At 51.0% G+C, this 23812-nt stretch overlaps 2 protein-coding genes across 15 annotated transcripts in view; one reads left to right on the forward strand and one right to left on the reverse strand.

Annotated features, from left to right (window-relative positions):
* LOC307197578 (uncharacterized protein) lies at nt 1–6459 on the reverse strand. 3 transcript variants are annotated; one of them, XR_013831452.1, is made up of 5 exons: nt 5945–6459; nt 4285–4627; nt 3096–3443; nt 2680–2850; nt 1–2470 (listed from the first exon to the last, which is right to left on the reverse strand). XR_013831452.1 is itself a non-coding variant. In XM_079943629.1 (3 exons), exons 1-3 carry the CDS (start codon nt 6126–6128, stop codon nt 3335–3337), a joined length of 636 nt encoding a protein of 211 aa, XP_079799755.1. In that variant the 5' UTR covers nt 6129–6459; the 3' UTR covers nt 2516–3334. The 3 variants fall into 3 exon arrangements, 1 of the variants encoding a protein (XP_079799755.1); XR_013831453.1 differs by having other exon boundaries at nt 2680–3443; XM_079943629.1 differs by lacking the exon at nt 1–2470 and having other exon boundaries at nt 2516–3443.
* Nucleotides 5175–23812, forward strand: part of P2RX2 (purinergic receptor P2X 2) — a 24406-nt gene continuing 5768 nt past the window's right edge. For 9 of the 12 annotated variants that reach the window (XM_079943620.1, XM_079943622.1, XM_079943621.1 and 6 more), the window contains exon 1: nt 5186–5315. The gene's annotated coding sequence lies outside the window, so the exon portion shown is untranslated. Of the gene's footprint in view, nt 5316–23812 lie in introns of all 12 variants that reach the window. The other 3 variants (XM_079943626.1, XM_079943625.1, XM_079943624.1) reach the window with 3 other exon arrangements.

Here is a 23812-nt window from a genome sequence, read left to right on the forward strand (position 1 = left end):
TACGGACTCGGCTAAGGGCGCCCCGTGGCTCTGCGGCGCGAGACCGGCTCCCGGAGAGGGAGGGGTCGGTGGGCAGAACCTCAGGGAACGAGGCGGGGACAAGGTCGGACACTGCTGGCCGTGCGGGGGACCCTGCGCCACAGCGAAGGTCCCGCCGCTACCCCAGAGTCTCCAGAGTATTTTGAGCTAAGGAGAGCGATCCTTCTGGTTTTGCTGGGTTTATTTTATTTATTTATTTTTGTCCTTGCTGGGAGCGGCGCCGGGCGGGCATGTGGGATCTTAGTTCCCCAACCGGGGATTGAGCCCGTGCCCCCGCCAGGGGAAGTCCCGGTTTTGTTGTTGTTGTTATTTATTTATTTATTGGCTGCGTTGGGTCTTCATTGCTGCACGTGGACTTTCTCTAGTTGCAGTGAGCGGGGGCTACTCTTCGTTGCGGTGCGCGGGCTTCTCATTGCGGTGGCTTCTCTTGTTGCGGAGCACGGGCTCTAGCCGTGCGGGCTTCAGTAGTTGTGGCTCGTGGGCTCTAGAGCGCAGGCTCAGTAGTTGTGGCGCACGGGCTTAGTTGCTCTGCGGCATCTGGGATCTTCCCGGACCAGGGCTTGAACCCGTGTCCCCTGCAGGTGGATTCTTAAGCACTGCGCCACCAGGGAAGTCCTGTTTTGTTGTTTTTAAAGAACGAGCTGCAGTCACTCTGGGATCCACTTCCCGCCCACTGGGATAGGACCAAGAAGACAGACCATAAGCAGCGTCGTGCAGGGTGTGGGCAAAGCGCCTGTGGGAGTGTGACAGGGCGCAGGTGCTGTGGAGAGCAATCTGGCATTTCCTAAGTGGTGAGACGTGGAGTAACTGTATGAGCCAGAGTCCCACTCCTGGTACAGGCCCAGAGAATTAAAAACCTGTGTCCACAGAGGACGTGTATAGGAATGTGCACAGCAACTTTACTCAGAAGAGTCAGAAATGGAAAGAACCCGCGTGTCCCTCCACGGATGCTGGTAGACAGCATGTAGTTGCAGCCACGCGGTGGAATGTTACTCAGCCACAAAAAGGAGCAAAGTTCTGCCTCACTTGACAGCGTGGATGAGCCTTGAGAGCATCGTGATCCGTGAAGGAAGCCACAGCGGCCCCGGATCGTGTGAGTCCGTCTCCACGGAGCGTCCTGAGCAGGCAAAGCCGCAGAGACAGAAGGTGGACGAGTGGTGGCCTGCGGGGGAGAGGGCGGCCTGGCGGACGCTGGACGGAGCCCCGAGGCCTGCCCGGCCTCCTGCAGACTCGCCCGCCCAGAGGACCCTGGGGGGAGGGGGGCGCCCTGCGGTGAACCTCGACCCACGACCCACGGGCGGCCCCGACCCCAGGGCTGGTCCAAGCGTCCTCTCCTTGCCCATCTCCCCGAGAGCCCTGCATGCCAAGCGGCCAGCCGCGGGGGTCCTCAGCTTGTGGCGGCTGCCTGTTTCCTCACGTCCGTCCTGCTTCCCTGCCGCACAAGCTCAAACACACCAGCGTCCCCAGGGCTCCACCAGATTCGTTTCACGTGGGGCTCACGAGCGACAGTAAAGTCTCCCCAAGTCGGGTGAGCCGTGAGGAAGGCCACAGACTGACGCACCCCTCACAACCGGGGCCTGGCCTCTCGTCGCCCCCGGGAGCCCTGCTGCGGCCAGTCGTGCCGCCCCCAGCCTGCAGCCTCTTCTGGAGAATCGCGTGGATGGGGCCTCGCGGGCGTGGCCTCTGAGGCCGCTCCTCCTCGGGCGGCGGGGCCTCCCGTCCGGGGATGCACCACGTTTGTCCACTCACGCAGCAGCGTCAGGAGCAAGAATGAAGAGCTTGAGCGGGTCAGGGTGCGACACAGGTGTTCAGCGCACCTGGTGAGTGTGTGCGCGGCCGCCCCCCGCTGCTCGCGAGGCCGCCGACGTCCCGTCCGCCGCGGGTGCCCCAGGCTCTGCAGCCTGGCGGCCCTTGGTCCGTCTAATCACAGGCTGGACGTCAGCCTGCTCTGCGTTTCCCTCGGGGCTAACGATGGTGGACCAGCTTTCTCGTGCGTCTGAGCTGTCTGTATATTGTCTTGGTGAAATGTCCGTTCAAATTTTTTGTCTTGTTTTTAATTGGGTTTTTTTTTTTAATTTATTTATTTTTGGCTGCGTTGGGTCTTCATTGCTGCCTGCAGGCTTTCTCTAGTTGCAGCGAGCAGGGGCTTCTCTTGTTGCGGAGCACAGGCTCTAGGCACACAGGCTCAGTAGTTGTGGCTCACGGGCCTAGTTGCTCCGTGGCACGTGGGATCTTCCCGGACCAGGGCTTGAACCTGTGTCCCCTGAATTGGCAGGCGGATTCTTAGCCACTGCGCCACCAGGAATGTCCCTTAATTGAGTTGTTTTCACTTAACTTTTGAGAGTTTTTTGTATAGTCTGGATCCGAGTCCTTTGTCAGATGTGTCATTTCTTCTCGTCTGTGGCTTGTTTTTTCATTCTCTTAACTGTGTCTATCACAGAACAAAAGTTTTTAATTTTTATGAAATCCAATTTATCTAATTTTTCTGTTATGTGTGGTGTTTGGTCATGACTAAGACCTCTGTCTAATCCAAGATCATGAAACTATTCTCCTCTTTTTCTTCTAAATGCTTTACAGTTTTATGTTTTACGTTTAAATCTATTCTTTTTTTAAAAAAAACAACTATAATTTGTGGCTTACCTGGCTTGTTCTCACTATTAGGGTGGGAGCGACGGCTTCTCATGATTTACTCTGCAAGTACTGTCATAGTCATCTCCAGCCCAGGAGGAGCCGGCAGAAGCGGGGAGGCACAGGGTGGAGAATTGTTTTAGCAGAGCCCAGAAAAGCAGCCTGGTGTCTGCGGGGTGGGTGCTGGGCACAGAGGAAGGTGACAGTGACATTTCTGGCACTCTGGGTGCAGAGGAGCGGCTCTGGTGTTTGCCCCGAGAAGCCACCAGAGGGAACAGTTTCTAGATCAGCCAGCACTTCTGCTCCAGGGGAAGGTGGGACCAGTGGGAGCCCCCCCCAGGGGTCTTTAGCGGGCTCCAATGTCCTCACTGCGCCATCCGCAAGGTCAGGGGAGCCTTTCCAGTTGGAACGGCCAACTGATGACTTACCTGCAGTGACCAGTCATCTGTGTGCGCCTGCGGGGGAGGGACGTGTCTGCACCTGCCCTTTCCTCTGGGGAGACTCGGTCTCTGGTGAAGGGGGCTCCTTAGGACGGTGCTGAGCTGAGACCCGGTGTCTCCACGTCCACAGAAACACTCACACAGTCGGGAGGTTTGCTGATGCTAAGTTATCACCTCGAGGTTCCAGTAGGGGCCACCCGGATGCGGGCGGTCTCAGGAGTTCACAGCTAGACGTCTGATACCTGCAGGTTTTCACCATCCCGGGAGGAGCAGCCTGAACACGTGCGGGGCTCAGGGTCCAGGCAGGTCTCCAGGGCACAGACCGGGTCCAAGTCACTAGAAGACACAGCAAAATTAGGAAACGCACGGGGAGACGCAGCCTTCGGGCAGCAGGATTGTAAGGGCCACACTGTCCTCGGGACCGACAGTACGCGCCTCTGGGCGAGGCTGCCGGCGGAGCGGCCTGGTTGTCTCCGACACCCTCGGGACACCCGTGGACTCACTGTCGTGGCACCTCTGCACCCACCGCCGCTCTGGGTGCTGACGGGCCAGGTGGGCGTGCTCAGGAAGCTCTGGCTCTCACCCTCAGGGCCCCGACACACCTTTTCCGTCAGACTGCAGTCACGGGTCCCGGAGTCTGAGCTCGGGCACCAGAGTGTTGTCTCCCAGCCGCTCGCCGTGCCCCTCCGGTCACCGTGCCCCACCTCCCTCTGCGGCCCCCCTACCCCGTCCTCCGTGGTGTCTTCAGGTCCTGCGTCCTGGGGGGCCGCCTCACTGAGCTCCTTCTTCTGGGGAAGGTGATGGGGGGGAGGCCCCTGAGACAGTCCTTCCCTTCGTCCAGCCCCACAGGAGTGAGTCCCGGTGCTGCCCCGTCCCGTGGGTCCGCCCCCCGCCACTGTGCTGGCCCTTCCCCGGGCATCCAGCGCTGTGTCCTGCTGCGACCCTGGTGGACCTGAGAACCCACCCCCCGTGACCCGTGCCCTTTTCTGACGCCTCATCCGGGCTCTGCTTCAGGAAACGGGAACAGAGGCCGATCTGCAGAGGCAGTTGGCGGCCTCTCCTGGGAGGGGACACACCACTTCCAGGTCATTGCCCGCCCGCCCGCCCGCCCGCCCGCCCTCAGGCCAGTCGCTGGAGTTAGCCCCACAGGCGGGCTGGACCCGGTTCCAGGACTCACCCAGGGCAGGCACTGGACCAGGACGCCGCTCCGGGGGACGCAGCGGTGGGGGTCGACCTCGTTCGGCTGGACGCAGCACTTGCTGCGGCACTCGCCGTGGTCCGTGCAATAGTCCCCGTTGGGCTGGGGGCTGTGGTCCGTGCAGTAGTCCCCGTTGGGCTGGGGGCAGCGGTCAGAGCCAGCAGGCGCCCCCCTCCGGCCCCGCGGCCCTTGGCCTCACCTTGCACCACGGCACGCACTGCAGGAAGATGGTCTTGGCCGTGCACGTCTGCAGCCCGTAGCTGCTGGTGACGCAGCAGCCGCTCCAGCACTCCGTGTGGTCCAGGCAGGTGTGCCCGTTCGGCTACGGGAAAAGGAGACCTGGTCCCTCCTGCCAGGCCCCCAGCCCTCCTTCCCAGGGTCCGCCCTCCCTGGCCTCTCGCCCCTCGCCGGCCCGGGCAGGGCACACCTTCTGCCAGGACAGGCACTGCTGGAAGACGGCCTGGGGGCTGCAGAACTTCTGGGAACTCAGGCTGTTGGTGACGCAGCCGCCGCTCTGGCACTCTGAGTACTCCTCGCAGGCCTCCCCGATGGCTCCCCACCCCCCCGTGCCCGCCGCAGCCCCGTGTTCTCCCCCACCCTGCAAACTTGGCTCGCCCGCCTGACACTGTGCTGGAACATCCGCAGACCACGGGGGTCCAGAAGATGGAGAGCCGGGGGAGGGAGGCAGAGGGTAAACTGAGGCACAGAGGACAGAAGAGGCGGCTGTGCGGCCGAGCAGCGGGCAGGGAGGGGTGCCACGAATGAAGCTTCCAGCCCCTCCCCCAGCCCCTCCCCACGCTCTCACGTTTTACAGGTGAGACGCTGCGGCTCAGAGAGGGTAGGTGACCTGCCCGGGATCACAGAGCCAACAAGGAGTTGGACTGAAGCCCAGGCCTGCCGCCCGCCCACCACCTGTGAGGGGCCCTCCACTCGGCTCTCAGAAATCTCCTTCACAAGCTCAAAACTACTGAGGGTCCCAAAGAGCCGCTGTTCCGCGTTTACTGTTCTGGGTAAGTCACTTCAGCTCCCAAGGGCTGAGAATAAAGGCGTCTGGGCTCAGGGTCGGGGCGGCCCAGCGGGTGAGACCCGAGGACAGAGGAGGAGCCGCCCAGAGACCAAGCAGACAGGAGGGCCCCGGGGAGGGGGCCGTGCGGCACGGAGTCCTCCCTGCTGCTCCTGTGCAGGGGCCACCGCGGACGAGGTAGGACGAGGGGATCAGGGCGGTGACACACAGCCCCCAGGACAGCCAGGTCGCGTTGTCTCCGCTGGCACACCACGATGCACACGAGCTGATCACTGTCGCCCCCGGCACCCGCTGCCCCCTCCCCCCGCTCCCCTGGGCCCGCCCCCTGCGATTCCACGCCGCGCCGGGTCCCTGGAGCAGCTTCTGTCCCAGGTCGCAGGGGCCACTGGACTGGGTACTTGGCGCCGGGCCTGGGTGTGAGTCAGGAGTCAGCTGTCCCGGGGGCCTGAGAGCCCTGGGAGGCGGGCGCGCTCACAGGCTGGGCGTGGGAGGGGGGACAGAAGAGGGAGCACAGAGCCGGGGCAGGAAAGCGGGCTGGGAGCCAGGGGCCCCGCGGGCCTGGGTGCGGGCAGCCCTGCACTGTGCAGCGACAGGGGGCAGGGACGTGTAGCTCACCTTGTGGGACCGTGGCAGGTGCGTCCCCCGCGTCGTCACCAGGGTCGCGGGCCGCAACCAGAGCAGCAGCAGACGCCCAGTGCTGGCCGTGGGCGTGGCCTGTTGGCCCCCGAGAGGCCCCGCCCGCAGGGCTCCTGCCCCTCCCCTTCCCAGGCTTTCTCCATCCAGATGGATTTTTAAACATGAAGAGTCATTGTTTTCTTAGAGGGGTTTTGTTTACAAGGTTGGGCAGGAAGTGCAGAGAGTTCCCGTACACGCCCCTGCCCCGCCTCCGTTTCCATTATCAGTGTCTTAGCCGGTGTCATACATTTGCTGCAACCCAGCCAGCGATTTTGATAATTATTATAAGCCACAGCCCACCGTTGCATGAGGGTTCGGTCTTGGTGTTGTACATGCGATGGGCTTGGACACACGTATGAAGTGTACCTACGCTTGAGAATCATATGGGGTCGTTTCACTGCCCAGAAACTCCTCTGTGCTCTGCCTGTTCATACCCCAGCCCTGGCACCGCCCACCCCGACCCTGACCCCTTCACGTCCCCGTGGCTGTGCCTTTTCCAGACCGTCCCAGGGTTGCAGCTGTGCAGTGTGTCACCTTTCAGGTGGCTTTTCCCACTTCCTAATATGCACCTGAGGGTCCTCTGTGTCACTTTAGGGCTTGGTAGCAAATTTCTCTTTATCACTGAGTGGAAAATGTATTTTCAACAGCCTTTCTCTGGGGAGCGATCGAGCCCTTTATTGGTTTAGACAAGAGCGTCTCTGAGGTTAGCGCGCCCAGAATCTCTCCTCGCTTCTCTTTTGGGCCCATCTTGGCAGCGGTCCCCTCTGGTCTCCAGCTCTGGACCCTGCGATGTGACAGGACGAGTGTCCTCAGGGCCCGCGGCCCTCACCCTCAGACTGTCCCAGGTCACTTTATTTGTTGCGGGGCATCTGGGGAGACCGCCGGGCCTTTCTGGGCCCTAGTTCCCCTCCCTGTGAAATGAGGGGTGGGCCCCCTTTGAACCGTCGGTTTTCAGATGATTCCGTGAAGCACGGGGCCATCTGCCTGGCGAAGCACCGCGGAAATCTGCGTTTTAAACTCCTGCACCTGTTCTGGAGCAGGCCCAGCCCTCAGAGCCTTCCGGAGAGCAGAGCCGGGTGGAGCACAGACGGGGGGGTGGGGGGGGGGGTGGCCTGGTGCCCCCCCCAGCCCGCCCGATTGGGGCAGATCCTCAGACCAGGAAGGTCGTCGTGGGCGGGGGCCTGGTGGGGCAGCGGTGCTGGGCGCCTGGGGGTGGGCGGGCAGGGGGCTGGTTTGTCTCCTGCGCATTGCACCTCACGCAGAGCACACTGTCCAAACAACCAGGCTGGTATTTGCTCCAGAACCATGCCTGTCTGTCAGCACAGACTCTTTTGGCCCCATGCAAATATCCAGAAATTACCCCGTGCCTTCAGTCAGGACAGAATTGAGCAACACAGAACATCTCAGAGTGGCTTCGTTTATGCTTTTGTTAATGAAAATGGCAAGTCACAGGACACAGCACTTCTGTGAGTTTTGGTTTCCTGTAATTCTAGAGTTAGATTTGTCCACAGCAAGCCATAGCTCAGGAGCCACAGAAGCAGCGCTAAAGCACTTCATTCTGGAGTTTTGCTCTTTCAAAAGAGACACAATAGCATGAACTCAGAGCCCTATTTGGATCTGCGGATGCCGAAGAGGGATGAAGAGGCAGAGAAAAGAGAGCAGAGGATGCAGGTCTTAGTGACAACAATACCATTTCTCTTTTAAATTTTACCTTTGAAAAAGCACCTCAAAGTCTATTTCAACGTGTGTTCGACAACAGTGTTTTAAACTTTTCCCCTCAAAAAAAAAAGCACCTGCAAAGCTGGGACGCACCTTTCCCACACGTGCGTCCTACGTGCCGGCAGAGGTCCAAGTGTGTCTGCAGGTCTCCCTGCAACCCCATCGCAGGTCGGCAGATGTGGGCCGTTCTGAGTCCTGGGGCCTCACCGGGCGCTGCCGCCCGCACTTCCCAGGCCCCGGCCCCGGCCCCGCCCAGGATCCTGTCCCTCCACTCAGAATCGGCCCTTGGGAGGAGGACAAGTGTTTCCACGGTGGAACCCAAGACACACTCTCTGGTCCTGGGAGACTGAACCTACAGACAGACCCACAGCCTGGAGCAGCCACCCTGGGGAGCTGGCCAAAACTCTCAGTGACCCCAGATGCGAGCCCCAGGTCAGTGACCCCAGCTTCCCTGGCTTTGCCCCTCCTCCAACTCAGGACCAGCCTGAGAAGCCAAATGTGCCCCCTGACCCATCACACGGGATGCCCGTATCAGTCTGCCAGGCTGCATAACAACCCCACAGACGAGGACGGCCTTGTATCCTGGAGCCTGGCAGGCCAGGTGTGGGCAAGGCTGGTTCCCTCTGAAGCCTGTCTCTTTGGCCGTCTCCTCCCCTGCGTGGTGGACCAGCCCCCATGCTGGGCAAGCTCTGGACAAGCGCCCTTGTGCTGACCACGGCGCTCTGCCTTGCTGCTGACCTGTGAGGGCCACCGGACACAGGCTCCAGGGACAGCGCGGGAACTCACTTGTTTTCCTTCATAGCAGGTCAGAGGTCTCGGATGCCTCAAATCACACGACTCAAGGAAAATGACACCAGACAGTTGAGTCGTACAAGCAGTTTCCAAGATAAATGGCAACCCCACAGCCATTGTAGGAACTTTGTAAACCCTGTTCCCACATCATATCAAACCTATCAAATATAATCATTATGTCACAACTACGTAAGAGCTAAATTTCAATCACAACTTGAACACCTTTAACTTTCAAACCTGCAGTGTTCTTTTTGTACTTTAAGCCAGGAAAAAAATATTTTCTGGTCTCAAACCTTTTCTTAGGCCCTTGAAAAGTTCGCAGACCCAGTTTACGCAATTGGTTACGATGTGCCTGATCAATCAGACAGCCCACACGGCGCGGGAACGCCGTACCCCTTGGAGAAAGTCGAGTTCATGGAAGGTCACAGCCCACCTGTGCTCACAGCCCATCACTCACAACAGCCGAGGGGGGAGCAGCCCGAGGGTCCATCGATGCATGGACACATAATACGTTTGTCCACATAATAGAACATTATTGTCCACATAATAGAACATTATTGTCCACATAGTAGAACATTATTGTCCACATAATAGAACATTATTGTCCTTAAAAAGGAAGGACACTCTGGCACCTGCTACAACACAGAAGAACCTGGAGGACGTGATGCTCAGTGAGATAAGCCAGGCGCCAAAGGACAGATTCTGTGTGGTTGCTTCCCACCATGTGATCCTTCCTGGAGGAGTGAAATCCACAGAGACGGGAAGCAGGAGGCTGGCTTCCAGGGTCTGGGGGTGGGGGGGTGTTATTTTATGGGGACAGAGTTTCCGTTTGGGAAGATGAAAGAGTCCTGGAGATGAGGGTGGTGAAGGTTGCACCTTGAAAGCGTGAAAAGGCGCTTAATGCCCCTGAGCTGTACACCTAAAAAATGGTTAAGGTGGTGAATTCTGTACTGTACACATTTTACCAGAATTAAGCTCAGGGCCCTGGAGGCGTAGCTGGTCCTGAGCTTGAAGAACCACGCATTCGCAGCCCCTGCTTGTTCTGAAATATCCTCTATTCTGTGGATAGAATCTCGTTTCTCGGACATTCGTTTATAAGTCTCTCGGCTCAGGCATCTTTCCACGGTTTTGCCTTCCGACATCAACGTCAGGTGTGATGCCACAGCGTCTCAATCTGACAAAAGCCCGATGCCAAATCTTGCCCAAAACGTTACACATCCTGATAAATTAGATTATACAACCACAGGTACCATATTTAGAGCATAAACCCCTCGTGTGGGTCCCATACCCACCCGGCCTCACTTATTCTCCGAGCGGGGAGGCGGCTGAGCCTCTGGTGCCCACGAGGAGAGGTGACCCACAGGTACAGCCCTGACGAGCGCTCGCGTGCAGGCCGCCCAGCGCTCACACGCAGAAGAATAACACGTGCCAGCAAACGTGTGAGAGTGGACATTCCCTGCAGAGAGACGCCCTCTGGGAGCTGATAACGGCTTAAATCCTCAGCGGCCCTACCTTTGAATCTTGGGTCCCACCGGCTCCTCTGTGTAGAAGTGAGGCTGGCCAGGCTGTGGCTTCCGGAAAAGACTCCCAGCCCCCAAACAGAGATTCACACAGGAGCCAGGCTCCAGGGAGCCTGGGGAAAGCTGCCGCAGAATCGCGGGAGCAGCTCCCAGCCCCGCCTCTGTTCCCGCCTTCACCCTCTCGAGAAGTCTCCTCCCTCCTCAGGAGAAACCGGACACACAGGGGCCGGTGGCCGGGCCACACAGGAAGGCAGGACGCTGGCCCACGTGGGAACCCCAGGAACCAGCCGCAGCCTCTGCAGCCGTGGGCCCAGACGGCCGGCCCCAGGCCAGCGACCGCAGCTCCCCCGGGTCTGCCCGCCCCGACTCAGGACCAGCCCCTGCCCCATCCCGTGGGACGTCCCACTGCCGGTCAGCCGCCCTGCCTCCCCACGAGCACCCCTCAGGGTCCCTGGAGCCGACCTCTTGCACTCTCAGGGTCCCCACCCACCTGCCTGGGGGGGCTCCTGATTCGCAGCCCTGTTTGTTCTCACGGGGTGGTCTGAACACAGTGTTCATTCAGTTACATTTCCTGACTTATTTATTATTGACGACAAGCCAGGCTCTGCGGAAGAAGACTGAGTGTCCGCAGCCACCTGATCGCCTCGGAGGGGGTTCTTGGCCTCGTGTGGGAAATGGACCTGTCGACAGATTACATAACGTGTGGAAGATGCCTCTAAGGGAGCGGTGGGGATGCTGGGAGGGAGGACCGGGTTTCCCCAAGTGGGGATCCCCAGGTGGTGGGATGCAGGACAGAGGTCCAGGCAGAGGAGGGGGTGGGCCTGGGAGTTGGGGACGGATGGGAGGGTCGGGCCTGGAGAGCTGGCACAAGAACCTTCACAGGACCAGAGGGTGTCTCGAAAGTTCTGGGCACCACGCAGGACAGGACGAGAGGCTGGCACTGCTGGACCACTGCAGGGGGTGCTGCCTGGGTGTGTGGGGCGAGGGCACCAGGGACCCAGGCCCACTCTGGGCTCTGGGGACGGGGGTGTGAAGGGCTCAGTTCCACACAGTGTTTCAGGGGTCCACCACTGCCTAGCGGCCCCCAAAACTCAGCGGCCCAAAGGGCAATTGGTGACTGCCTCTCGGGTCCTGTGGGCTGACTGGACTCAGCAGGGTGGTTCTCGCTTGGACTCATGCGGCAAAGGGCAGTCAGATGGCACCGGGCTGGCGGAGTGACCTGAAGCCGCGACTTCTCCACCCGCTTGTCCACGGTGGCTGAATGGCAGGGGCGCCTCCCCAACGTGGCTGCCTCATAGCACTGAGTCCCGGGGGACCAGCCCAGGAGCCAGCATCACCCCAGAGACGCCCAGGTCAGTGTGGGAGGAGGAGTGACCAGAGCCAGGGCTGAACCCAGGAGTGGGCACGACCCCCAGGAGCGGACACGAACCCCCGGGAGTGGACACGACCCCCAGGAGCGGACACAGCCCCCAGGAGTGGACACGACCCCCCGGGAGCGGACATGAACCCCAGGAGCGGACACGAACCCCCCAGGAGCGGACATGAACCCCCCAGGAGCGGACACGAACCCCCCAGGAGTGGACACAAACCCCCCAGGAGCGGACACGACCCCCAGGACTAGACACGAACCCCCAGGACTAGACACGACCCCCAGGACTAGACACGACCCCCAGGAGCGGACACAGCCCCCAGGAGTGGACACGACCCCCCAGGAGCGGACACGAACCCCCCAGGAGCGGACACGAACCCCCAGGAGCGGACATGAACCCCAGGAGCGGACACGAACCCCCCAGGAGCGGACATGAACCCCCCAGGAGCGGACACGAACCCCCCAGGAGTGGGCACGACCCCCAGGAGCGGACACAGCCCCCAGGAGTGGACACGACCCCCCAGGAGCAGACACAGCCCCCAGGAGTGGACACGACCCCCCAGGAGCGGACACAGCCCCCAGGAGTGGACACGACCCCCCAGGAGCGGACATGAACCCCAGGAGCGGACACGAAGCCCCGGGAGTGGACACGACCCCCAGGAGCGGACACAGCCCCCAGGAGTGGACACGACCCCCCAGGAGCGGACATGAACCCCAGGAGCGGACACGAACCCCCCAGGAGTGGGCACGACCCCCAGGAGCGGACACGAACCCCCCAGGAGTGGACACAAACCCCCCAGGAGCGGACATGACCCCCAGGAGCGGACACGACCCCCAGGACTAGACACGACCCCCAGGACTAGACACGACCCCCAGGAGCGGACACAGCCCCCAGGAGTGGACACGACCCCCCGGGAGATGGCAGAAGGTGAGGAGGGGCAGCTGGTGACAGGATATGGTTTCTTACAGGGGTGATGTCTGCGCGACTCTGTAAATATACTAAAGCAATGAAATATACACTCTAAATGGGTGAATTGTATAGCATGTGAATTTTATCTCAATAAAGCTATTTAGAAAAGGAAATCTATTTGAACTTTTACTTATAACTTCATTGTTTTTACATTGTTATTTATACGTTTTTAAAATTCTATCCTTGTCAGAGAGTAACATTTCCTTTTAACCAAAGAATTAGAATTCAATTGAATAACTTGCTTTTTTCACTTGTAAAATGCCTTTTTAAGTAAAAAAAGAAAAAAATCAGTCCTCCTAAAACTAATTTCTTTAACTTATTTTTTTTAACCATTTTTTAAATTGAAGTATAGTTGATTTACAATGTTGTGTTTGTTTCTGGTGTACAGCAGTGATTCAATTTTATATATATATGAACTTCCCTGGCAGTCCAGTGTTTAAGATTCCACGCTGCCACTGCAGGGGGCACGGGTTCAATCGTGGTCAGAGAACTAAGATCCCACATGCTGTGCCCTGTGGCCAAAAAATTATATATATGTATATATTCTTTTTTAGATTATTTTCAATTATAGATTATTACAAGGTATTGAATATAGCTCCCTGTACTATACAGTAGGACCTTGTTGTCTACCTGTTTTATATATAGTAGTGTGTATCTGTTAATCCCAAACTCCTAACTTATCCCTCCCCCACTTTCCCCTTTGGTAACCATAAGTTTGTTCTCTATGTCTGTGAGTCTATTTCAGTTTTGTAAATAAGTTCATTTGTATCATTTTTTTAGATTCCACATATAAGTGATATCACATGATATTTGTCTTTCTCTGTCTGACTTACTTCACTTAGTATGATAATCTCTAGGTCCATCCATGTTGCTGCAAATGCATTAGTTTATTCTTTTTTATGGCTGAGTAATATTCCATTGTACATATGTACCACATCTTCTTTATCCATTCATCTGTTGATGGACACTTAGGTTGCTTCCATGTCTTGGCTATTGTAAATAGTGCTGCAATGAACATAATCTTTTCGAATTATGGTTTACTCTGGATACATGCCCAGGAGTGGGATTGCTGGATCATATGGTAGCTCTATTTTTAGTTTTTTAAGGAACCTCCATAGTGTCCTCCATAGTGGTTGTACCAATTTACATTCCCACCAACAGTGTAGGAGGGTTTTCTTTTCTCCACACCCTCTCCAGCATTTATTGTTTGTAGACTTTTTGATGATGGCCATTCTGACTGGTGTGAGGTGATAGCCCACTGCAGTTTTGTTTTTTTTTTCCCACTGTAGTTTTGATTTGCATTTCTCTAATAATTAGTGATGTTGAACATCTTTTCATGTGCCTGTTGGCCATCTGTATGTCTTCTTTGGAGAAATGTCTATTTATGTCTTCTGCCCATTTTTTGATTGGGTTATTTGTTTTGATATTGAGCTGTATGAGATGTTTGTATATTTTGGAGATTAATCCCTTGTCAACTGCATCATTTGCAAATATTTTCTCCCATTCTGCAGGTTGTCTTTTCATTTTGTTTATGGTTTCCTTTGCTGTACAAAAGCTTTTAAGTTTAATTAGGTCCCGTTTGTTTATTTTTGTTTTTATTTCCATTACTCTAGGAGATGGATCCAAAAAGATCTTGCTGTGATTTATGTCAGAGTGACCCGCCTATGTCTTCCTCTAGGAGTTTTATAATATCCGGTCTTACATCTAAGTCTTTAATCCATTTTGAGTTTATTTTTGTGTATGGTGTTAGAGAATGTTCTAATTTCATTCTTTTACATGTAGCTGTCCAGTTCTCCCAGCACCACTATTGAAGAGAATGTCTTTTCTCCATTGTATATTTTTGCCTCCTTTGTCATAGATTAATTGGCCATAAGTGTGTAGGTTTGTTTCTGGGCTCTCTATTCTGTTCTGTTGATCTATGTGTCTGTTTTTGTGCCAGTACCATACTGTTTTGATTACTGTAGCTTTGTAGTATAGTCTGAAGTCAGGGAGCCTGATTTCTCCAGCTCTGTTCTTCTTTCTCTAGATTGCTTTGGCTATTTGGGGTCTTTCGTGTTTCCATACAAACTTTAAAATTTTTTGTTCTAGTTCTGTGAAAAATGCCATTGGTAATTTGATAGAGGTTGCATTGAATCTATAGATTGCCTTGGGTAGTATAGTCATTTTGACAATATTGATTCTTCCAATCCAAGAACATGGTATATCTTTCTATCTGTTTGTGTCATCTTTGATTTCTTTCATCAGCATCTTATAGTTTTTAGAGTGCAGGTCTGTGTCTCCTTAGATAGGTTTATTCCTAAGTGTCTTATTCTCTTTGATGCGATGGTAAATTGGGATTGCTTCCTTAATTTCCCTTTCTGATATTTCATTGTTCGTGTATAGAAATGCAACAGATTTGTGTGTATTAATTTTTTATCCTGCAACTTTACTGAATTCACTGATGAGCTCTAGTAGTTGTCTAGTAACATCTTTAGGATTTTCTATGTATAGTGTCATGTCATCTGCAGTGACAGTTTTACTTCTTCTTTTCCAGTTTGGAACCCTTTTATTTCTTTTTCTTCTCTTACTGCTATGTCTTGGACTTCCAAAACTGCATTGAATAAAACTGGTGAGAGTGGGCATCCTTGTCTTTTTTTCCTGATCTTAGAGGAAATGCTTTCAACTTTTCACCATTGATGTTAGCTATGGGCTTGTCATGTATGGCTTTTATTATGTTGAAGTATATTCTCTCTGTGCCCACTTTCTGAAGAGTTTTTGTCATAAATGGATGTTGAATTTTATGATATTTATAGAGATTTCCATCTGAAAGCAGCAGAATACATGTTCATCTCAAGAGCACATGCAGGGCTTCCCTGGTGGTGCAGTGGTTGAGAGTCTGCCTGCCGATGCAGGGGACACAGGTTTGTGCCCCAGTGCAGGAATATCCCACATGCTGCGGAGCAACTAAGCCCGTGCGTGAGCCATGGCCACTGAGCCTGTGCATCCAGAGCCTGTGCTCCGCAACAGGAGAAGCCACAACAGTCTGTTGTGAGAGGCCCGCGTACCGCAAAAAAAAAAAAAAAAAAAAACACATGCAACATTCTCCAGCATAGATCACATGCTGGGCCACAAAGCAGGCATTGGTAAATTTAAGAAAATTGAAATCATGTCAAGCATCTTTTCCAACCACAATGCTATGTGGCTAGAAATCAACTACAAGATAAAAAATTGCAAAAAACACAAACATGTGTCCAGGCTAAACAATATGCTACTAAACAACCAATGGCTCACTGAAGAAATCAAAGAGGAAATCAAAAATACCTAGACAAATGAAAATGAAAACACAATGATCCACAACCTATGGGATGCAGCAAAAGCAGTTCTAAGAGGGAAGTTTACAGCAATAAAAGCTTACCTCAGGAAACAAGAAAAATCTCAAATAAACAACCTAACCTTATGTCTAAAGCAACTAGAGAAAGAAGAAGAAACAAAACCCAAAGTTAGTAGAAGAAAAGAAATCATAAAGATCAGAGCAGAAATAAATGAAATAGAGACTAAAAAAAATAGAAAAGATCAATGAAACTAAAAGCTGGTTCTTTGAAAAGATAAACAAAACTGATAAATCTTGCAAATAGAGATTATCATACTAAGTGAAGTAAGTCAGAAAGAGAAAGACACATACCAGGTGATATCACTTATTTGTGGAATCTAAAATATGACAGAAATGAACTTATCTGTGAAACAAAAAACAGACTCATGGACATAGAGAACAGACTGGTGGTTGCCAAGGGGGAGGAGGGGGTGGGGGAGGGATGGAGTGGGAGGTTGGGGTTAGCAGATGTAAGCTTTTATATATAGAATGAATAAACAACAAGGTCCTACTGTATAGCACAGGGAACTATATTCAATATCCTATGATAAACCATACTGGAAAAGAATATTATATAAAACGTATATACATAGATGAATTAAATTCTTTATGTAATAAAAAAAGAAACAATAATACTTTGGATGTATTAGGTTAAATAAAACATATCAAAATGAAAAAAATATGATAGAACTTTAGCCAAAATCATCAAGAATAAAAGGGAGAGGGTCCAAATCAATAAAATCAGAGATGAAAAAGGAGAATTTACAACCAACACCACAGAAATACAGAGGATCATAAGAGCAACTGTATACCAATAAAATGGACAACCTGGAAGAAATGGATAAGTTCTTAGAAAGGTACAATCTTTCAAGACTGAACCAGGAAGAAATGGAAAATATAAACAGACCAATTACCAGTACTGAAATTGAAGCAGTGTTTTTGGCCACGCCACATGGCTTGCCGGATCTTGGTTCCCTGACCAGGGATTGAACCTGGGCCCACGGCAGTGAAAGCACGGAGTCCCAACCACTGGACCACCAGGGAATTCCCTGAGTCAGTAATTTAAAAACTCCCAAGGAACAAATATCCAGGACCAGATGGCTTCACAGGTGAATTGTACCAAACATTTAGAGAAGAGTTAGCATCTATCCTCTGAAACTATTCCAAAAAAAATTGCAGAGGAAGGAAAATTTCAAACTCATTCTATGAGGCCACCATCACCCTGATACCAAAATCAGATGAAGATATCACAAAAAAAGCAAATTACAGGCCAGTATCACTGATGAACACAGATGCAAAAATCCTCAACAAAATACTAGCAAACTGACTCCAATAATACATTAAAAGGATCATACACCATGATCAAGTGGGATTTATCCCGGGGATGCAAGGGTTTTTCAATATTGGCAAATCAATCAGTATGATACACCACATTATCATACTGAGGAATAAAAACCATATGATCATCTCAATAGATGCAGAAAAAAGCTTTTGATAAAATTCTTTAACTTATTTAAATATGTTTATGCAGATTGTAGATTTTAACTGACACCTTAACTGTCACCACTGACTCTGTGGTTGGGGCCATGCTTGTTTCCTCCCAGCCTGAAGTTTGCATTAGGACTTTCCACTTTTAATTTTCCTTCCAGGACGCTTCAAGACAACTCACCTGAACCTCACAATGAGCGTTTGGGGTCCAGACACAGGCTTCGCACTGACTTTGAGAGGCTGCTAACGGGAGAGTTCTAATGGGGCGGGTGCACACGGCAAAGCCACCTTCCTGGGGGCACCCTGCAGCTGTCCTGTCGTCCTCAGCATGATCATAACACTCTTCTCAAACAGTGAAAGAAATCACTAAATTCTTGGACAAACGAGATTTTATAACATACCTTTTCTTCTGAGAAAAGATAAGGAAAAAACATTATACGTTTTCAGAAGACAGAACCCCTGCCACAGCTGGCCGGGCAGGACTTTGCCCAGGGGGAGGAGGGTGACCTGCAGGGGAGAAATCTCCCTGTTCGTGTGGGTTTCTTTCTATCCCTGAAACGCCAGTATTTTGCCCTGACATTTTAGGTGTGAACCTTTTTTTTTAATATATAAATTTATTTATTTATTTTTGGCTGTGTTGGGTCTTGGTTTCTGTGCGAGGGCTTTCTCTAGTTGTGGCGAGCGGGGGCCACTCTTCATCGCGGTGCGCGGGCCTCTCACTACCTTGGCCTCTCTTGTTGCAGAGCACAGGCTCCAGACGCGCAGGCTCAGTAGTTGTGGCTCACGGGCCTAGTTGCTCTGCGGCATGTGGGATCTTCCCAGACCAGGGCTCGAACCCGTGTCCCCTGAATTGGCAGGCAGACTCTCAACCACTGCACCACCAGGGAAGCCCCAGGTGTGAACCTTTTTAAAAATCCTCTTGCCTGGGGCCCACCAAGTCCATTTATCACTTCTCCCCAGTTTCTCTTCTTTCCTGAACCGTGTGACAGCCTCTCGGAGCTGCTCACACCTCTCCTCCCTCACGACCACTGTTCGTGGGGTCAGTGCCAGATGTTGAACGCCGCGGTTGTTGGGGTCAGGCCACTAGTGGGCCACACACAGCGACCAGCCCCTGGCCAGTGGAGAGCCCTGTACTGTGTGCTCCTGTAACCCGTGCTGGGCAGACTGGCCAGCCACTCCCCTTCAAGGCACAGGGAGAAACCGCCTCTGCTGACAGCAGCATCCGTGGGCCCAGGAGCAGGGCAACACCCCAGGGGAGGGTCTCTGTTGCCTCCGGGTCGCAGGCAACGAGGGAGCAGGGCCGCACCCCACCGTGGCCCCCTGGAGGTCCCAGGACTCTGTAGCCCTCACTCCCCATCTTCCCCCCACCCAGTGCCTGGCAACCATGAATCTGCTTTCCAGCTCTGTGGGTCTGCCTGCTCTGCACACTCCATATGAGTGGATTCATACAACAGGTGGTCTCCAGGGACTCCCTTCTCTCAATGAGCAAAATGTTTTCAAGCTTCACTCACATTGTAACGTAAAAGGTCCTCCATTTTTTTCATTGCAGAGTCATTCTGTTGTATGGATATACCACATACTATTTATTTATCAGTTGATGGACATTTGGGCTCTTTCCCATTTTAACCATTATGGATAATGCTGCCGTGAACACTTACGTACAAGTTTCCGTGGGGACACGTTTTCGTGTCCTCTGGGTGTTCCACCTAGAAGTGGATTGTTGGGTCCTGTGATAACTCTAGGTTTAACCTTTTGAGAGACTGCCAGACAGTTTTCCAAAGCGGCTGCACCACTGTTCATTCCCACTGGACATAAAAAGTATCTGACTTTTCCACATCCTCACCAACACTTGTTATTATCTTCTTTTCAATTACAGCCATCCTGGTGGGTGTGAAGTGGTCTCTCACTGTGGTTTTGATTTGAATTTCCCTACTAGTGGATGCTGTTGAGTAGAATTTCATATGCTAACTGGCCATTTGTGTATCTTCTGTGGAAAACTTCCTATTCAGATCCTTTGCTCCTTTTTCAAATTGGTTATTTATCATTTTATTATTGAGCTGTAAGAGTTTTTGAGGTACAATCCCTTATCATATTTATGATTTGCAAGTATTTTCTCCCATTCTATGGGTTGTCTTTTTACTTTCTTGATGGTGTCCTTTGAAGCACAAAATTTTTTTAATTTTGGTGAAGTTCAATTTATTTATTTTCTCTATTTGCTTATACTTATGTTATCATTTATAAGAATCCATCACCAAACCTAAGTCCACAAATATTTACACCTATGTTTACTTCTAAGAGTGTTATGGTTTTAGCTTTTACATTTAGGTCTTTAATCTTGAATTAATTTTCATATATGGCGTGAGGTATGGGTCCAAGTTAATTCTTTTGCATGTGGATATACAGTTGTCCCAGCACCATTTGTCGGAAGACTACTCTTTCCCCAATGAATTATTTTGGTATCATTGTCAAAATCAATTTATTTTATTCTGGTTTACATATTTATATTTTCTTTCTTTGTTCTCAATTCAGCTCCATACATCTACATTTCTATCCTTATGCCAGTAAGTGCAAGTGAATTGTTGGGTCCTATGGTAACTGTTCTGATTACTGTAGCTTTGTAGTAAGGTCTGAATTTGGAAGTGCGAGTCCTCTAACTTCACTCTGCTTCTTCAAGATTGTTTTGGCTACTCTGGATCCCTTGCATTTTTATATGAATTTTAGGATCAGCTTATTCATTTCTGCCAAGAAGCCACCTGGGATTTTAATAGAGATTGTGCTAAGGTTGTAGGTAAATTCAGGAAGAATTGCTATTTTAACATCATTAAGCCTTTCAATCCATGAACATGGACTGTCTTCCAACTTACTTAGATCTTCTTTAATTAAAAAAAAAAGTTTTATAGGTTTCAGATAAGGTGGGCACTAGTCCTGTTAAATTTATTCCTAAGTATTTTATTCTTTTGAATACTATTGTAATGGAACTCTTTTCTTTTTATTTATTTATTTGTGGCTGTCAGGTCTTAGTCGCAGTGCGGGGTGGGGATGGGGGGCTTAGTTGCCCCGAGGCATGTGGGATCTTAGTTCCCCGACCAGGGATCGAACCCACATCCCTTGCATTGGAAGGCGGATTCTTAACCACTGGACCACCAGGGAAGCTCCTGGAACTGTTTTCTTAATTTTCAGATTGCTCATTGCAAGTGTTGTAAATATAACTGATTTTTATATATTTCTGTTTTTGGCCACACCGCCTGGCTTGCAGGATCTTAGTTCCCCGACCAAGGATTGAACCCAACCCCCCTGCAGTAGAAGTGCAGAGTCTTAACCACTGGACCCTCAGGGAATTCCATATATATATATATATATATATATATATATATATATATATATATATATATATATGTATATGTATATGTATATGTATATGTATATATGTATATGTATGTATGTTTTTTGGTTTTTGTCTTTTTTTTGCGGTACGCGGGCCTCTCACTGCTGCGGCCTCCTCCGCCGCAGAGCACAGGCTCCGGACGCGCAGGCCCAGCGGCCATGGCTCACGGGCCCAGCCGCTCCGCGGCACGTGGGATCCTCCCGGACCAGGGCACGAACCCACGTCCCCTGCATCGGCAGGCGGACTCCCAACCACTGCGCCACCAGGGAAGGAAGCCCCCTATATATTTTTTACTGAACCAAACTTGGGTCTTCTCGCCTGCAAACAGTAAAGCCAACCCACTGCCTCCGGGTTGTGATGAAGGAAAGTGCAGCATTTATTGCAGGTACCAAGCGAGGAGTCCAGGGAACTAGTGCTCAAAAGACCTGAACTCCCCGAAGGCTTTCAGGGAAAGGTTTTTAAAGACAGGGTGAGGGAGGGAGGTTGTGGGGTGGGTGATCAGCTCGTGGACCTTCTTCTGATTGGTTGGTGGTGAGGTAATTGGGGGTCAACATCATCAACCTTCAGGTTCCAGCCATTCTGGGGTCTAGGCAGCATACAGTTAACTTCCTCCATCTGGTGGGGGCTTCAGTATCTGCAAAACAGCTCAAGGACACGGCTCAGCATAGTATCTACAGCCCTTGAGGAAGAACTAAAGGCCCTTGACTTTGTTTAATGGCTGAAATATTGTTATTTTGTCTTGTTTGACTGTTTTCTTTTCTTTCTGCATTTTCTCACTTCTCTGATTAAATTTGTTCTTTGGAACTAGGGGAAGGCCTAGGAGGCTAAAGTTTTTCTACAGACAAGAGGCAGGCAGAGGACAGGGGAGGGTCTGTCCCAGGAAGGACCCACAGGGTCCTACTCGGTTACGTATTGATCTTGCATCTTGCAACCTTGCTGAACTTGCTTATTAGTTCTAATACGTTTTAGTGGATTCCTTAGGATTTTCTATTTCTATTTTAATTTTGTCCCCATTTTCTTGCTACTTGCCCTGGCTGGAACCTCCAGGACAATGTTGAATAGAGGCACCAAGGGAGGACAACCCCTTCTTATTCCTGATCTTAGGGAGAAGCATTTATTCTTTTCACCATTAAGAATGATATCAGGGCTTCCCTGGTGGCGCAGTGGTTGAGAGTCCGCCTGCCGATGCAGGGGACACGGGTTCGTGCCCCGGTCCGGGAATGATCCCACACGCCGCGGAGCGGCTGGGCCCGTGAGCCATGGCCGCTGAGCCTGCGCGTCCAGAGCCTGTGCTCCACAACGGGAGAGGCCACAACAGTGAGAGGCCTGCGTAACGCAAAAAAAAAAAAAAAAAAAAAAAAAAAGAATGATATCAGCTGTGGGTGTTTTGTAGATAATATTTTTTATCAGGTTGAGAAATTTCCTTTCTAGTCCTAGTTTGTTAAGTGTTGTTATCATGAAGAAATGTTTTAGATTTTGTCAAATGCTTTCTCTGCATCTACTGAGATGATCATGTGGTTTTTGTCCTTTATTTTGTTGATATGGTATATAACTAATTTTTGGATATTAAATTAACAGTTGGTTTGCTTTTTTTTTGAGTTTTTTTTTTTTTTTTTTTGCGGTACGCGGGCCTCTCAGTGTTGTGGCCTCTCCCGTTGCGGAGCACAGGCTCCGGACGCACAGGCTCAGCGGCCATGGCTCACGGGCCTAGCCGCTCCGCGGCATGTGGGATCATTCCCGGACCGGGGCACGAACCCGTGTCCCCTGCATTGGCAGGCAGACTCTCAACCACTGCGCCACCAGGGAAGCCCATTTTTTGAGAATTTTTGCATCTATATTTTAAGGAATTAGTCTGTTCTTGTGATGTCTTCCTTTTTTTTTTTTTCCCACAGAGCAATGCTAGCTTCATAGAATTAGTTGAGATGTGTTCCCTCCTTTTCTAAATTTTACAAGTTAACATTTAAGGAAGTTAAATTAACATTTAACACCAATCCTGGAAGTTCTAGCCTGAAAAATCAGACAAGAAAAATAAATAAAAGGCATCCAAATCAGAAAAGAAAGTCTCTGTTTGCAGATGACAGGATCTTATATCCAGAAAATCCCAAAGAATCCACAAGAAAACTACTACAACTAATAAATGAGTTCAGCAAAGTTGCAGGGTAGAAGCTCAACCCACAAAAATCAGTTGTGCTTCTACATACCATCAATGAACAATCAGAAAACGAAATGAAGATAATTCTCTCTACAATAGCATCCAAAACAAACCAAAAAACCATAGGAATAGATTTAACCAAGGAAGTGAAAGAGTTGTATAAGAAAAATGAAAAAGCGTTGTTTAAAGAAATTAAAGAAGATGTAAATAAATGTAATGACACCCCATGTTCATGTATTGGAAGACTTACTATTGCTAAGATGGCTATGCTACCCAATGCAAACTGCAGATTCAATGCAATCCCTATCAAGATTCCAATGGCCTTTTCTGCAGAAATGGTACGGCTGCTCCTTAAATCCATATGGCATTGCAAGGGGCACTGAATAACCAAAACAATATTGAAAAAGAACAAAGTTGGAGGACTCACATTTTCCAATTTCAAAATTTTCTATAAAGCTATAGTTATCAAAACAGTATGGTGCTGGCATAAGGATAATACAGATAGGACAATGGAATAGAATAGAAAACCCAGAAATAAACTCTATGTCTATGGCCAGTTGATTTTCAACACAGATGCCAGACCCTCAGTGGGTAAAGAATAGTTTCTTTAACAAATGGTGCAGGGACAACTGAACATCCACGTGCAAAAGAATGAAGTTGGAGCCCTACCTCACACCATAAGCAAAGATTAACTCAAAATAGATCAACAATCTAAATATAACAGCTAAAATCATAAAACTCTTAGAAGAAAACAGGGGTAAATTTTCATGACCTTGGATTTGGCAGTGGATTTTAGAAATGACACCAGAAGCAGAAACAACAAAAGAAAACATAGATAAATTGGACTTCATCAAAATAAAAGACTTCTGGGTTTCCCTGGTGGCGCAGTGGTTGAGAGTCTGCCTGCCGATGCAGGGGACACGGGTTCATGCCCCGGTCCAGGAAGATCCCACATGCCACGGAGCGGCTGGGACCGTGAGCCATGGCCGCTGAGCCTGTGCGTCCGGAGCCTGTGCTCCGCAATGGGAGAGGCCACAGCAGTGAGAGGCCTGAATCCCGCAAAA

This window comes from Stenella coeruleoalba (assembly GCF_951394435.1).
Source record: "Stenella coeruleoalba genome assembly, chromosome: 14".
Lineage (NCBI taxonomy): Eukaryota > Metazoa > Chordata > Mammalia > Artiodactyla > Delphinidae > Stenella > Stenella coeruleoalba.